The sequence below is a fragment of the Coffea eugenioides genome, chromosome 2 (genome assembly GCF_003713205.1).
Source record: "Coffea eugenioides isolate CCC68of chromosome 2, Ceug_1.0, whole genome shotgun sequence".
NCBI lineage: Eukaryota > Viridiplantae > Streptophyta > Magnoliopsida > Gentianales > Rubiaceae > Coffea > Coffea eugenioides.
In genome coordinates, this window is record NC_040036.1 from 9,236,909 (window position 1) to 9,250,264 (window position 13,356).

Genomic DNA, 13,356 nt, shown 5'->3' on the forward strand with positions numbered 1-13,356 from the left:
AAAAATAAATATGATAGTGGGTAGTTAAGTATACAAAGTAATTTTTAATGTAAACTATAATTTTATAAATATAAAATTATTGTGCAATATAAAAATGAAAAGGCAAAAAATAAAAAAGAAGAATATTTGATAACAATTCAATAACAAAAGGTATTTTTTTAACTCAATCTCTTCTTTTTTTCTTTGCTCAATCTTCTCTAGAGAATTATGGAAAAAGCATTTTTTTTTGTGTAGATTGTTATTGTTTGTATTCTAAATTTTTTGTTCATTTTCTATCATAAAATTCTTGTCAATGAACTCTTGATTTTTATATTATTGATTTGTGATTATATCTTGCATGGTTATGGTACATGTAAGCTCCAGTGGTGATACATGAATATGAAATTTGAATGCATACAATCTGTATGTTTATTTGCCTATGTAAGCTTCAAATTGTAAAATGATCCAGCAAGAACTTCCATTTCTCATGTATTCCAGTTTCCATGTTGTAGATCAACAATCCAAACAGCTTCACAAAAACTGATGCCTCTAGGAGTTTTATCATCCATGGGATCAGCCCCTAAATCTGATCACCTGATCAAAGACGATGAGCCTTTTGTAGATAGGGCTAATAATCATGAAACGTATAAAAAATGTGTCTTACACCATTTGGGAACTCAACTTATTATTATTCATCTTGTGAGAATGCACATGCAATTATTTTAGAAATTTGTCTTGCCCAAATATTCTATTTATTGGAACAAAAAAGCTAATATTTGGACTTTAATTTAAAAATTGAAAGGGCAAATACGTAAAGTTATATTCTCATAAAATCTTTTCCTTCCATATCTCTCTAACTCTCAAATAAGAGAAAGATGTTTCTTTTCTTTTCTTTCACTGAACTCCCAATCGAAATATGCATCTTTTTTGGCTAATTGAGCTGATTATTGCCGAAAAAAAAAAAAGTCGGAACAATGTTGTTTTGACAATATAGTAGTATAAAACTAAGTCAGCCTGGTAGGCAAAAGAAATTTTTTTTTTTTAAGTTTGGTTGTCGGGCTGACTTGCTCGATAGCTACCGGAAATTTTGAAAAAAATGCTGCAGGTTGTCGGTTGCCGGGCTTACCAGTGGAAATTTGCCTTCTAAGCCCAGCAGCCAGTGGAAATTTGCCTACAAAGCTGCAGGCTGTCTCCAATCGCTAAAATATGTTTGATATGGATGTAAAGAGCAGTGAAATCATCACGGCAAGAAATTATGAATAATAATTTAGCATACTGGTGAACCAGGGTATTATATTTAAAAACTTATGCTGTCGGGCTGATTACGCCCAGTAGCCTTTTTGGTTAAATTTTTTTTTAAAGTTGAAACGTAAGAAAAAGGTTCAGATAGATTTGCTAAATCAATTATTTTTATTTTATGTTAAATCCTAAAAAAAGTTTTTAGATAAAAAAAAAAACTCATTCAATTTACAAGAAGATGCATTTTCCAAATTTTTGAAAAATAATCGTTGAAATTATTATGTATAAGACTTGGTTTTATATTTTTATAAAATATATAGAAAATTGATATTTACCTAAATAAAATATAGAAATAAATTATTATTTGGTAGTGGATTGTTATAAGAATAAAGGTAAAAATAAATATGATAGTGGGTAGTTAAGTATACAAAGTAATTTTTAATGTAAACTATAATTTTATAAATATAAAATTATTGTGCAATATAAAAATGAAAAGGCAAAAAATAAAAATGAAGAATATTTGATAACACGAAATGGTGAAATATATTTGTACTGCAGTAATTTCATTAATCTCGATTTCAAGAGGCAACTGCCCTGAATGAAAATGCAAGTTTTGCTTTGACTGATGTTGTCGTATGAGGATCAACTTATTTGATGTATCTTTGTTGTGTAAATTATCAAATTATTTATTTGTCACATTTTCTGGTCGTAAAAGTAATAGAGTCTACCATTTTGTGCCAAAATGATCTACTAGCCAGACTCTTAATTGACTCGAACGATTTAACCCAAGGTTTTCAATATGTGTTTGGATAAAATAAATCGTTGATAAAATTTTGTGTCTAATCTATAATTTGCATATGCATTTATTATTAGGGATGTAATCGAATCGAGTCGAGCTCGACATAGAAGGAAGATGCTCGAGCTCGAGCGAGTAGTATTATTTAGAGGTGGACAAAAAAATCCATCGGTCCGAAAATCCGATGAACCCGATCCGAAAAATAGGATATCCGATCCGATTTTTCTTAGCGGGCCAGACGAGGGTCGGGTACCCGCAAAAATCGGGTACGGATACGGATTAGAAAAATAAAAACTCGCGGGTACCCGACTCGCAAGGTATATTTTATAAATATTAAAAAATTAGGGATCATTTCATAACTTTGTAATTTTTAATTCTAAGTGCAAGTGAAGTGACTCACAGCCTCATATTCTAATCCTATATGATCAACCTCTCCTCATCTTGTTTAAAGAAAGCGAATGTTCTGGGTGAAACATGAACCAAATGAACAAAATGAAAAAAAAAAAATTTGTGAAACTTTGTTATAAAAGTTGTTCATCCCTTTCATCATTTTTATTTTTATTCTACTTCCATCGATCTTTCTTACAAATTTTGCATCAATTCAATCAAAGATTTGCGTTTGGAATTTCAATTTTCTGTTAGCTAGATAATTAAAACATTTGTGTCTTTCATTTATTTATTTATTTGATTTATTTTATTACAATTATGTCTCTTAAATGTGTCTCTTTTATTTAGTGTAAGAAATTTATTTTTATTTTTTCATCACCTTTAATACCATAAGGTCTATTCCAAAGATGTAAAGAAGTTGGAAAAGATTTTTTAAGGTTATTTTGGTTATATTTTTTCCAAAAATAATTAGTTCTATTCAATTCTTTTCCGAACTTTATTTCACAATCGACTTATTGGGATGCAGTCTTGTACCATAACATCCTTAAGGAAATTGGGAAAGTTACGAAATACTTATTATCCTTATGTTTGTTGTGTTGTAGAATGATGAAATGTGTGAGAATAGTGATATACTCAAAATTATTATGAAATTCGTTTTGTCCGTTAGATATTATAATTCTAATATGTACTAAATTTATGAGATCGATTTGATTGTTGGATGAAATGTGTGAGAATGGTGATGTATGGATTTTAATTACAATATCTCTACCAATATTAATTGGAATAGCATGTTTTTTTATTGAAAAACATGTTGATATTAAGTGAAAATAAATTTTTTATTGAAAAAGAGTTTTTTTTGGGGGTGGGTACCGTATGACCCGCCCCTTATTTTCGGGTACCCGAATAGCGGGTACTCAAAGATATTATGAGCGGGTTAGGATCGTAAAATGATTGATCCGATATATTAGGGTCGGGTTAGCTAAATCATATTAGGGGCGGGTACCCAACCCGTGCCCACCCCTAGTATTATTGGAGCTCGAGCTCGAAGTTTGTTCGCAGAACTCGAGTTCGACTCGCATAGGCTCGAGTCAATGCGAGTCTTATCGAGCTCGATCGAAGTCGAGTTACAAAATTTCATTTTCTTAATAATTTTTGAGCGAAAAAAACATTATTGCCCTTTTAAAATTTTTATACAACTTTAAACATTTTCGTAAATTCAACACTCTTTTGGATATAAGAATAATTTTATAATAATAATATATTAAAATAATTAAATTAAAAGTTCGATTAAGCTCGACGAACTCTCGAGCATTGATTTGGAATACTCGCACTCGATTCGCTTGTTTTATCGAGCCGCTCGAAACTCGACTCGAATTTGGTTAACCCGAGTTCGAATTAAGTTTTTGGCCGAGTTGTTCGCGAGCCAGTTCAGTTCGATTACACCCCTATTTATTATGCATGAATTCTTAAAAGAAAAGAAAAGAAAAGGAAAGGAAGGAAAGGAGCAAGTGAATCCCATTGATCGAAAATATTCCCTGCAGCTTTTTTTCGGCTAATGGAGCAGATGATTCCCAACTACGGCCAGCAAAAGTTTGTTATTAAAAAAAAAATTTAAGTAAGCCCGACAACCTGCCTGGTTTTTTTTTTTTTTTTTTTTTAAAAGCCAGCCTGCAGCTTTTGTTCAAAATTTCCAGTAGCTGCCGGGCTGACTTTTATAAAAAAAAAAAAATTTCTTTTGCCCTACTGGGTTTTTCAGGCTTTCAGCCCATAGGCATAGCCGCATAAGTTTTTGTACCGTTGCATTGTCAGAATAATATTATTCCAACTTTTTTTTTTCGACAATAATCTGAGCAATTAGCCATCCTCTCCCTTCTTTTCCTTTCTTTCCTAAGTTATCTTTTCCTTTCCTTTCCTTTCTTTTCTTTTCTCGTCCTTCATAAACTCCCTAACTAAGCCTTAGGGTTTATCGTTTTTGCTCTCAACTCTCTAGTCTCTCTTCAATGGCAGCCAGTAATCACAATCCGGGCATGTACGGCGTCGCATTGAAGCCTCAGCTACTGCGGTCACTTCTTAGGGAATACATCCCAGACGAAAAACACTCCTTCAGAAACTCTTTGGACGTCTCTCACGCCGTATCTGCCGTTAAAACTCATCATCTCCTCTGGGAATGGGCCCCATCTTCCACCGACCAAAAGCTCAGTGACGGCTGGAAGTCGGCCGTCGATGCCTGGGTCAATCGGGTCTCCGCCCTTGCTTCCAGCAGCATGGTAAAATATTCTAGAGCACATTCTATATTTACGTTTCTCCTCAATCATTAGTCACACTTGATCATATGCTTTTAAACTAATCATCTTTTCAATGTAAAGCAAAATGGTATCATGGCACACGCATTTTAGTTAGAGATATGTAAACTCAGAAAGTATGAGTCAAAATGGTGTGGAACTGAGTCAGGGACTCTCAAATTAGCAAAAATCCAAACCCATCTCAACTTCACAAAACATCAGTTTAGAACCCTTATAATTTGTGAGAAGTTAAACTCCGTGTTGATTGTAGTAATAGAGAAAATTGGGCTGTAAGCCGATGAGTTAAAATTAGGTTCATAACTGAAAGGTGTGAGCACCTTGATTTGTGGTTCCAACAAGTTATGCAGCTTTTTTTTCATTAGTATATGCATGTATATATATATATATATTTTTTCTTATTAGGTGAATGCGGTATTTCAGTTTTATGTTGTATACTCAAATGCTATTGCAACAGAGACCCACATATACATATGCATGTGTACAATTGTCTAAAAGTGATAGATTGCAAAATCATACTTAAACAGAAACAATTATTATATACTCTTTTAGAAGTTGTCAAGAGCCACGGGGAACTCATTTCAGGAGTAATCTGAATGAATATTATACAGCCAGATAAATCCTGGGCTGGAATATGCTTGCTAGGATTGACAAGTCAGGAATGCAGTTCAGAGCGTTTTTTGGCTTCCTACTCAGAATGGTTCAACAAGATCTTGTCTCATATGCAGGTATTTGAGCTTTTCCCAGTGACATATCAGACATTTTTTGCCTATTAGAGATATCTTTTCTCGTGCTTGATGTTAATCTGTCATTTAAATGTTTTCTGGAAATCACTGGACTCTTTGAGCAACCAAATTCTAAGTGGTGTTGTTGCCATCTGTAGCTTTCCATCTTTATGATTTAAAAATGCTATTAATCAAATTCATCAATTTTGCCTTTCCTTTTCCTCAATTGCAATTATTATTCCTGCATTTTTACCTCGACTAATGTCACAGTTCATGTATTCCTGTTGCTCCCAACTGAATGTCGTACTTTGATGGCGGCAAGTATGTTAAGAGAGACTTGAGGGAAGGGAGAAACATTTACGACCACCATATTGGTCGAATGACAAACACATAGGTAAAATTTTGGCGTATAAAGAACAAAGGGATGTAGGATTATATGGTTTCTAAGAAACGTGAACATAATTTTGTGATTGACTGGGGATAGAGGGGGTTTCTTGGTTCAATCATACCAATATTAAACACTACTATGTCCGGTATTTACCTCATAGCTGTAAAAATTTTGAAATCCTGCTGTTACTATGGGGATTCACATCTTGCTATCTTTCCTTGCTTTCTCATAACCTTAACAGTGCTCTTTAGTTGAAACTCTATTAAATAATTTACTGATAAAGATATTCTTTCTTTCTTTTTTCTTTTTTCCCTTTTGTCACTATGAGCAGCCTCCTTCAGATTCCCATTTCGTGAGGGTCGCTTCTTGTGCCTCAATGTCTGATCTGTTCACAAGGTTTGTTTTGTACTTTACAGCATTAAAAAAACAATTCTCCATGACACGAGTTTAGGGATTATTTCTGGATTTCCTTTTTGATGTCTTATTTTTAATCTTAAGAGCATTTCCTGCATTTCTGCAAAGGGAATCCAAAGAAAGATGTTGCAGAGAAGAACTGTGCAGTCTATCTTTTCTTTCTTGATGCTGAGTGGGTTTAGGAGTTAACTTGTTGAGATGTTATTCAATAGCATGCTTGCTCTTTCAAGCTTAAATTTGTTAGTAGAAGTGCTTGGCTTGTCATGAAATGCGTTCTTGCAGTATCCATAGCAGTGCTGCTCATGTTTTGACTGACTTAGGTTGGGTGGATTTCCTAATGCGAAGAAAGATGGGAATTCGCAAGCCTCTAAGCTTATTCAACCAGTACTGAAGCTATTAAATGAGGATAGCTCTGATGCCTTCTGGGTAGGTATAAATCTGTAGGAAATTCTTTTTTTTTTTTGGGAAATTTTTTTCCTCACGAATTGATCTATTTAACTCCTGAACTGATTGATTTCATTCTACCACATTTGATGCATAAAATATTTATTCCTCTTGCAAGTTTTGCATTTCTTTATGATTTCCCATTTAAATATAAAATGTGGTAGTATTCTAGAAGCATAGCATATCCTACTTCTCACAATATCTTTTGAATGAAATTAATCCTGGAGAAAACGATATAGTTATTAAATTTTTTTGACTTTACCAGGATTCTGGTGTCTCGTTCTTCATCAACCTACATTCCAAAGTCAATAATTGCGTACTGCTTTTTGATTTGTATGTTTTCATAGTAGTAGAGTTATGCAGAATTTCACAGTTGTTTGTCCTTTTCAATCTGTAAGTTCTTTTTTTTTTTTTCATGATTGGCTTGTGCAGGAAGAAGCTATCTCCTTATTGTGCACACTTACAAATGTTTTTCCTGCTTCTGTCAGCCGACACTACGATGGTGTGAGTAGTTCTTTCTGTATGAAATGATTTTTTCATGCATCTTGTTGATAATCTATTCTCAAATGCCAATGGGTGTTTGCTGTCCAGATTTGAGTTATTTTGAGAATCACCAAAAACTTTTTCTTGTTTTCTTACAATTATGTATAGGTTAAGAAATGAAGGTGGCCACTATTTACATGCTAGAAATGTAGAACCACATACTTATCTATGGTCCTTTTGCCAGCACTGTTCTTTGCAGAACATGAATCTGAGTGGAGAACTATATAGTAGAATTGGCCTGCAAAGAAAGATGTATAGTTTGAAATGCTACATCTCATCCTGGGTAATGTTTGCTTGATGTTTAGGGTTCCTAAACTTGCGTTGTTAGTCAGGTAGGGATTTCCGGGGTAACCTTTTATTGTTTTTCTTTCTCCTGGTGAGGTATTGACAATGCAACAGATTGCATGTAAATTCATGTTGGAAATTGCTAATATAAACTTGGGAAAAAGCATTGTTAATCTTTTGAGTGGTGAGAGGATTGGGCTTTAGAAATTTTAAAAATTACTATGTGCAGGTTGGTTTACATTGCAATAGAGTCCTTTTCCTTTCTTCAATCTTAGTCTGGTGTTTGATCTTAGATTCACATTTCATTAGCAGATATACAAAGGGAAGGCTGTTCTGATGCTTATATTCTGGGTTTGCTCATCCTTTTAAGTTTCTTTATCCAGAACTAACATCCCCTAACAAAAGGAAAAAGGAACTGACAGGACCAAGTTGCTCTACTAGACATATTTAACTGGTTTTGCTGGCTATTATTATGAATGATTTACTGATATACAGTGAATTTGCAGGTTGAATCCTCTATATTTTCAAAATTTATGTCAGAGAATTGTCCTGTCAGTATATTCAAGGTGATAGAATTACTTGATGCATTTATTTTAGGTTGGCTTGTTATAGCCAATCCAAAAAGAGTTAATTTGTCTTGGTCTGCAGAAACTTGCTCATGGCTTGGCCTTACTTCCAAAATCCCGAGGAGATGAGGATAGCTGGTCACTGATGATGCAGAAGGTCTTGATATTCATAAATAATCAACTAAATGTTATGTTCCAAGGTCTAGAAGAAGGTAACAGTTGCTTTAATTTGGAGATGGAACTGCTATTTTGATTGAATATTTAGGTGCTGATGTTTTATTCACCTGTTGCAGAGGCCAGAAGTAGTGAGGTAGTGAGGTTGTTACTTCCTCCAGGGAAGGACCCCCCACCTCCCTTAGGAGGGCTAACGGCATCAGCAAAAAACTCAGATCAGGCAATGAAGAGGCCTGAACAAGTATTAGTTTCAAGAGTCTCTACCCTGATGACCTGCTGTTGCACAATGCTTACTGTTGCTTATCCCGTTCAGGTGATATGCCTCGTTTAGTTTATGATATCAAATATGTGTAAAGGACCGAATTGATTTCTTGTATTTTTTAAGGGAGATACATGAACTCGTTACCTTGAGCATAAGTTTGTCTGGTGCTCTATGCAGGTTTCTGTGCCTGTTCGTTCACTGGTAGCTCTTGTTAAGAGAGTGCTGATGGTCGATGGCTCATTCTCACAATCCTCCCCTTTTATGACTGCCATGAGACAGGACTTGATTTGTTTAGAACTTCCCGAATTGCATAGGTGCAGCCTGGAGCTTCTGAGTTCTATTGTAAAGGGACTTCGCAGGTGACTGATTTGTCTTCTTCTTGTTCTCTTTTAAATGTAATCACTCTATTTATATCTTATTATAAAGCTTGTCCTTGAGTTCTTTGTCCGTTGGATATAAAGCTATGCTCTTTAGTTTGATTTCCTCTTCCTTCTTTAGTTTACATTTCAAAAATGTTAGTTGTAACATGATTTTGTATGCGCTTCTGCAGTCAGTTGTTACCACATGTGGCAGATATCACACGACTGCTAACAGAATATTTTAGGACATGCGTCCTGCCAGAGCTAAGGATTAAGGTTTACTCAATTATGAAAGTTTTGCTGATGTCCATGGGGATTGGTAAGTAATTGTTTAACATATCTTTTCACCTCTTTGCTTATGTTGATATTGGGTGCCTGGAAATTGATGTTAGTTCCCGCGCTTAGTTCATCTGACATGCATTTTGATCCCTTATGGATGCATGTGCAAGAATATATGCTTGTAAGCATGAGATACTCTTCTCCTCCTCCTCTTGCTCATTTCTGTCATATTGGGGGTTCAAAAATAGAAGCACATGGAGCATAAGTTGCTCATTATTTCGAAACCTCTAAAAAGTCTGTAGCATTGGAACTCGTGAATCTTGTTAAAATTTGCTTTATAAAACTGTCATTTGAATATCCCGACATTCTACAAGTCTACATGTTCTATGGAAGATCATTGCAATTAAGGTGATTTTCTATAAGTATGCTGCTTGTCAAGAGCCCTGAAAAAGAAATACTAAAACAAAATGAACCTCAATACTTTGCATGAGTCCAGAGCTACTGTCAGTTTGGCCTTGATGAGTTTATTAGGCAAAACGTGTGATTTATGATATTAACACCGGGATTGATCTTGTACGTACTTGAGCATAAAGGACTATCAAAGGTTTATAAGTGCATTTGGTTGGCTGAGGTTAATATTCTTCAAAAGGCATGATACTTTTCAGGTTTGAGTTCTCTAATTTTTTTCACTGGTCAATATCAGATACATGAGATTTTTCGACATCTCAGGTTTTTATGGGATACCATTTGCATGTTGTCTATTGCTTTGCAACTTCTTTTGTGAGAACTAGATAATTGTCCATACTCGTGTTTTTATTTGAAGACATTTTGAACATGATGGTAATTTTCTACTTGATCTACTACCGTATCTAAGTTCGAACATGCTGCTTTACTCGTATGTAGAAGGTTATAAGGAGGTATCAGGTTGATGCTCACAGTTTTAATCAAACTACTTTGACTTGATGACATTTGGTGTCATAACCAGGCAGTAATCTTTTGTTATCTAACCTCGTTTGTTTCTTTTTGTGATTTAGAAGATGTTTTCATATATATCTTTTGCCAAATTTGCTAACAAAAAAATCGTGCACCCATTGTGCATCCTTTACCAATTTTGTGTGACAATTTTTTCCCCTTACCTGCCTTTCTCTTAATCCATATTTGATATAGGTTTGACTTTGTAGCATGCTACAACCGATTATTTTTTTTTTAGCATCTAACTCAGTGGCAATAGTTTTGGTGCTTACCAAATTTGAAGTGATGTTTTTTAGAGTAGTGCTGTTGATACTAAAAAAAAAAAAAAAAAATCTTCTTGTAATTCGTTCAATTCAATAACCCTTTACTACCTCTTTCCTTCTTTCGCAAACAAATACAGATGCACACAGAGATCTGTCACATGGAATTGTTTCTCCTAATGGTGGTGGTTCTTGACAGGGATTGCAATATATCTGATCCAGGAAGTTATAAGCAATGCATTGCTTGATCTGGATCCTCATGGTCGTGAGAGTGGTGGCTCGTACTCTGCTGCACGCTCAAAGACCTTACAGGATGCACTGCAACAATGTTTTCAGAGAAAAAGGAAGCACCCAACTTCAGCTGAATCTGTTGGAGACCAATCTGCTAAAGGTGGTCTGGAAGTGGAGACATCCCAAAATATGACTGCAATATCTGTCAGGATTGCTGCATTAGAGGCATTAGAAGCTCTTTTGAGTGTGGTATATTCCTTCTTTATCTAATTAAATGCATTGAGTTACCATCATTTATATGCTTATGAGAATACTACTTTAGCTATTGACTTAGCAAAAGGTGTGCTCACAAAGTACCTCAAGTTGGTCTTTCATTCTGCTTCTTTCTACTGTCTCTGTGGTTATTTTGGAATAAGAATTCACTTTGGAAGCCTTAGAGAGGTGCTTCATTTTTGGTCTTGTACCATGGTAGATCCTGTTAATTGTGCTTTTTATGCAGCCAGTATTAAGCTCCTTGAGCTGAAACTTCATGTAGACGGTGTAATGGTCTATCTAGCTGTACTTATCTGGAGTTATATGCTTACCGGTATCTATTTAAAGTAGTATGCTTAGTTAGTCTTGCTGACACATCTAATCTGCTTTAGTGTTAAATATCATCCATTATGGCTGTGATGTTATAGTTGGTGCTAAGTTGATCCAGACTTCAGGCATTTTCAGGCCGTATTTAGTAGGCCTATGCACTAAATTTGCCCCTTGCACGTTTAATTATGTTTCCAAATTGTCACTTAATGGAATGTAGCCTGATTTTCTGACATGGGGGGCATCTACTTTATTTGATGTACCTGTCAGTATTTCAATATTCAAATGAATGCAGCTCCTATTTTTCTCTAATTGTGATTCCAATAAACTGTATATGCTTTCAGAGCTTACAATGAAAATTTTTATTTTTTGTCAACAGGCTGGTGCCATGAGATCAGATGGTTGGCGATCAAATATTGATCGTCTCCTTATAACAGTTGCAACAAATGCTTGCAAAGTGGGATGGGCTGACAACAATAGTACCGTAGTTTATGGTGAAGCTACTCCTATATGGGCAGACTTCCAACTTGCTGCTTTACGCGCACTTTTGGCATCCCTTCTTTCTCCTGGTCGTGTTCGCCCTCCACATCTTGCTCAGGGTCTCGAACTTTTTCATAGAGGTAAGTGCTGTCCAGCCTCCAGTGTCATCTTCTTCCCATGCAATCCATGGGCTGTCTCCACGTTGTACATTTGAATTGGAGGCACGAACAATTTATATAATTAAGATAGATGAGGGGATACCAAGTCAAGTTGGTAAACCTGAAATAGAGGTTGCTTGATTTTGTCCTTTATGTAACTAACATGAGCGGTATAATTGGAGTACTTGTTAAAATGCTTGTCAAATGAGTGATGTATGCCTGCAATTTGTCTTGGTAATTTCGTTTGACAGTAAGAGGTCTTCAATATGTAAGATATGGAAGGAATAACCGTACTTGTAAGAGGTTCTTCTGCGGGGCTACTTGAACCCTTTTTTTTTAAGTTAATGGAATTGAAAAAGTCTACTTTTCTCGACTTCTTGCTCATAGATTTATGCGTTCTGGTGACTGCAGGCAGTCGAGAATCTGGAACAAAAATTTCTGAATATTGCTGTCATGCTCTTTTGACCTTGGAAGTGCTCATACATCCTAGGGCCCTTCCATTTATAGATCTTCAATCGGCAGTTGACCATTATGGCAGCGCTAGCCTCAACCTTCCAGACGTACACTTCGCAGATCACAGAAAGAACACTTCATTTCATTTTAGCACACTAGGAAAGGAGCCTTCTCTGCCAGAGTCTGGGGATGATGATCTGTACGAAAGGTGGCTGGCAAATGGTGATGAAACAGATGTCAATGACCTTGGAAAATATACCAGCAGTGATAAAAAACCCTCTGGGACCTCTACCGATCCAGCATTAGAAAAGCTTCCTCATGGTGGTTCTCCTTCTGAAAGAAATAAGCGTGAAGGTGGTGAATTTGGGGAATCAATGGCTGTTGCAGCTGACAAAGTACCAGTAGATGGGGATGAGATAATGGTTGACTTGCCGACTCCGGAAAGCTACAAGCAGACAGAGGAACGCGATCATATTGAAGGGCGAATATTGGTTGCTACAGCTGGTGGTCATACTGCCATCGAATCAGATGGACTGGTTTCAGGCAGTGCTACATCAGCTGATGGTCATACAGATTTTGTTGTAGCAGCAGGAAAAGATGTCTCTTCTTCAGCAAGTAAAAGAAACACTATGGTTACTGAGCAGAGTGTCACGCCAACATCTGCGAAGGATGTGGTGACAAGCCAAGATCATGAATACACTAGGATTGTGGAAAAGATTTCTGCTACAATATCAAACACAGGAAGGGGCGCTGGATTGGTGCTAGAAATCAATGACGACACTTCAATGGATTCACTTCCTGATATTGTGGATGGTGATCCCGACTCTGATTGAGTGAAAATGTATGTGTATGATTGGGCAGTATTCGATTAGATTTACTAGTGAATGTGTTGAAATTCATTGTATATTGAATTTGAAGTTCTTCGTAAGCATGTTAGAAAAATTAGGGGCTTTTTGATCCTCGTAAGAGGTTTTACGCAATTTTGAGATGAATGAATGCAGTAGATGATAGAAGGCTTCTCTTATCACTTAGCAATGTTGTAAAAGCAGTTTCGTGCATTTTATGTCTAAATCTCCACTTCTT

The 13,356-nt window shown here is 35.7% G+C and overlaps 1 protein-coding gene across 2 annotated transcripts; it reads left to right on the forward strand.

The window, feature by feature from the left end:
- The first annotated feature begins 4,379 nt into the window (after nt 1-4,379).
- Nucleotides 4,380-13,297, forward strand: LOC113761754. 2 transcript variants are annotated; one of them, XM_027304871.1, is made up of 13 exons: nt 4,381-4,668; nt 5,313-5,429; nt 6,146-6,210; nt 6,549-6,654; nt 7,105-7,176; nt 8,007-8,066; nt 8,149-8,278; nt 8,360-8,553; nt 8,680-8,861; nt 9,053-9,180; nt 10,572-10,852; nt 11,562-11,802; nt 12,232-13,297. In XM_027304871.1, the coding sequence occupies exons 1-13, from the start codon at nt 4,402-4,404 to the stop codon at nt 13,104-13,106; spliced, it is 2,718 nt and encodes a 905-aa protein (XP_027160672.1). In that variant the 5' UTR covers nt 4,381-4,401; the 3' UTR covers nt 13,107-13,297. The 2 variants fall into 2 exon arrangements, with proteins under 2 accessions (XP_027160673.1, XP_027160672.1); XM_027304872.1 differs by lacking the exon at nt 10,572-10,852 and having other exon boundaries at nt 4,380-4,668; nt 11,620-11,802.
- Nucleotides 13,298-13,356: the final 59 nt, after the last annotated feature.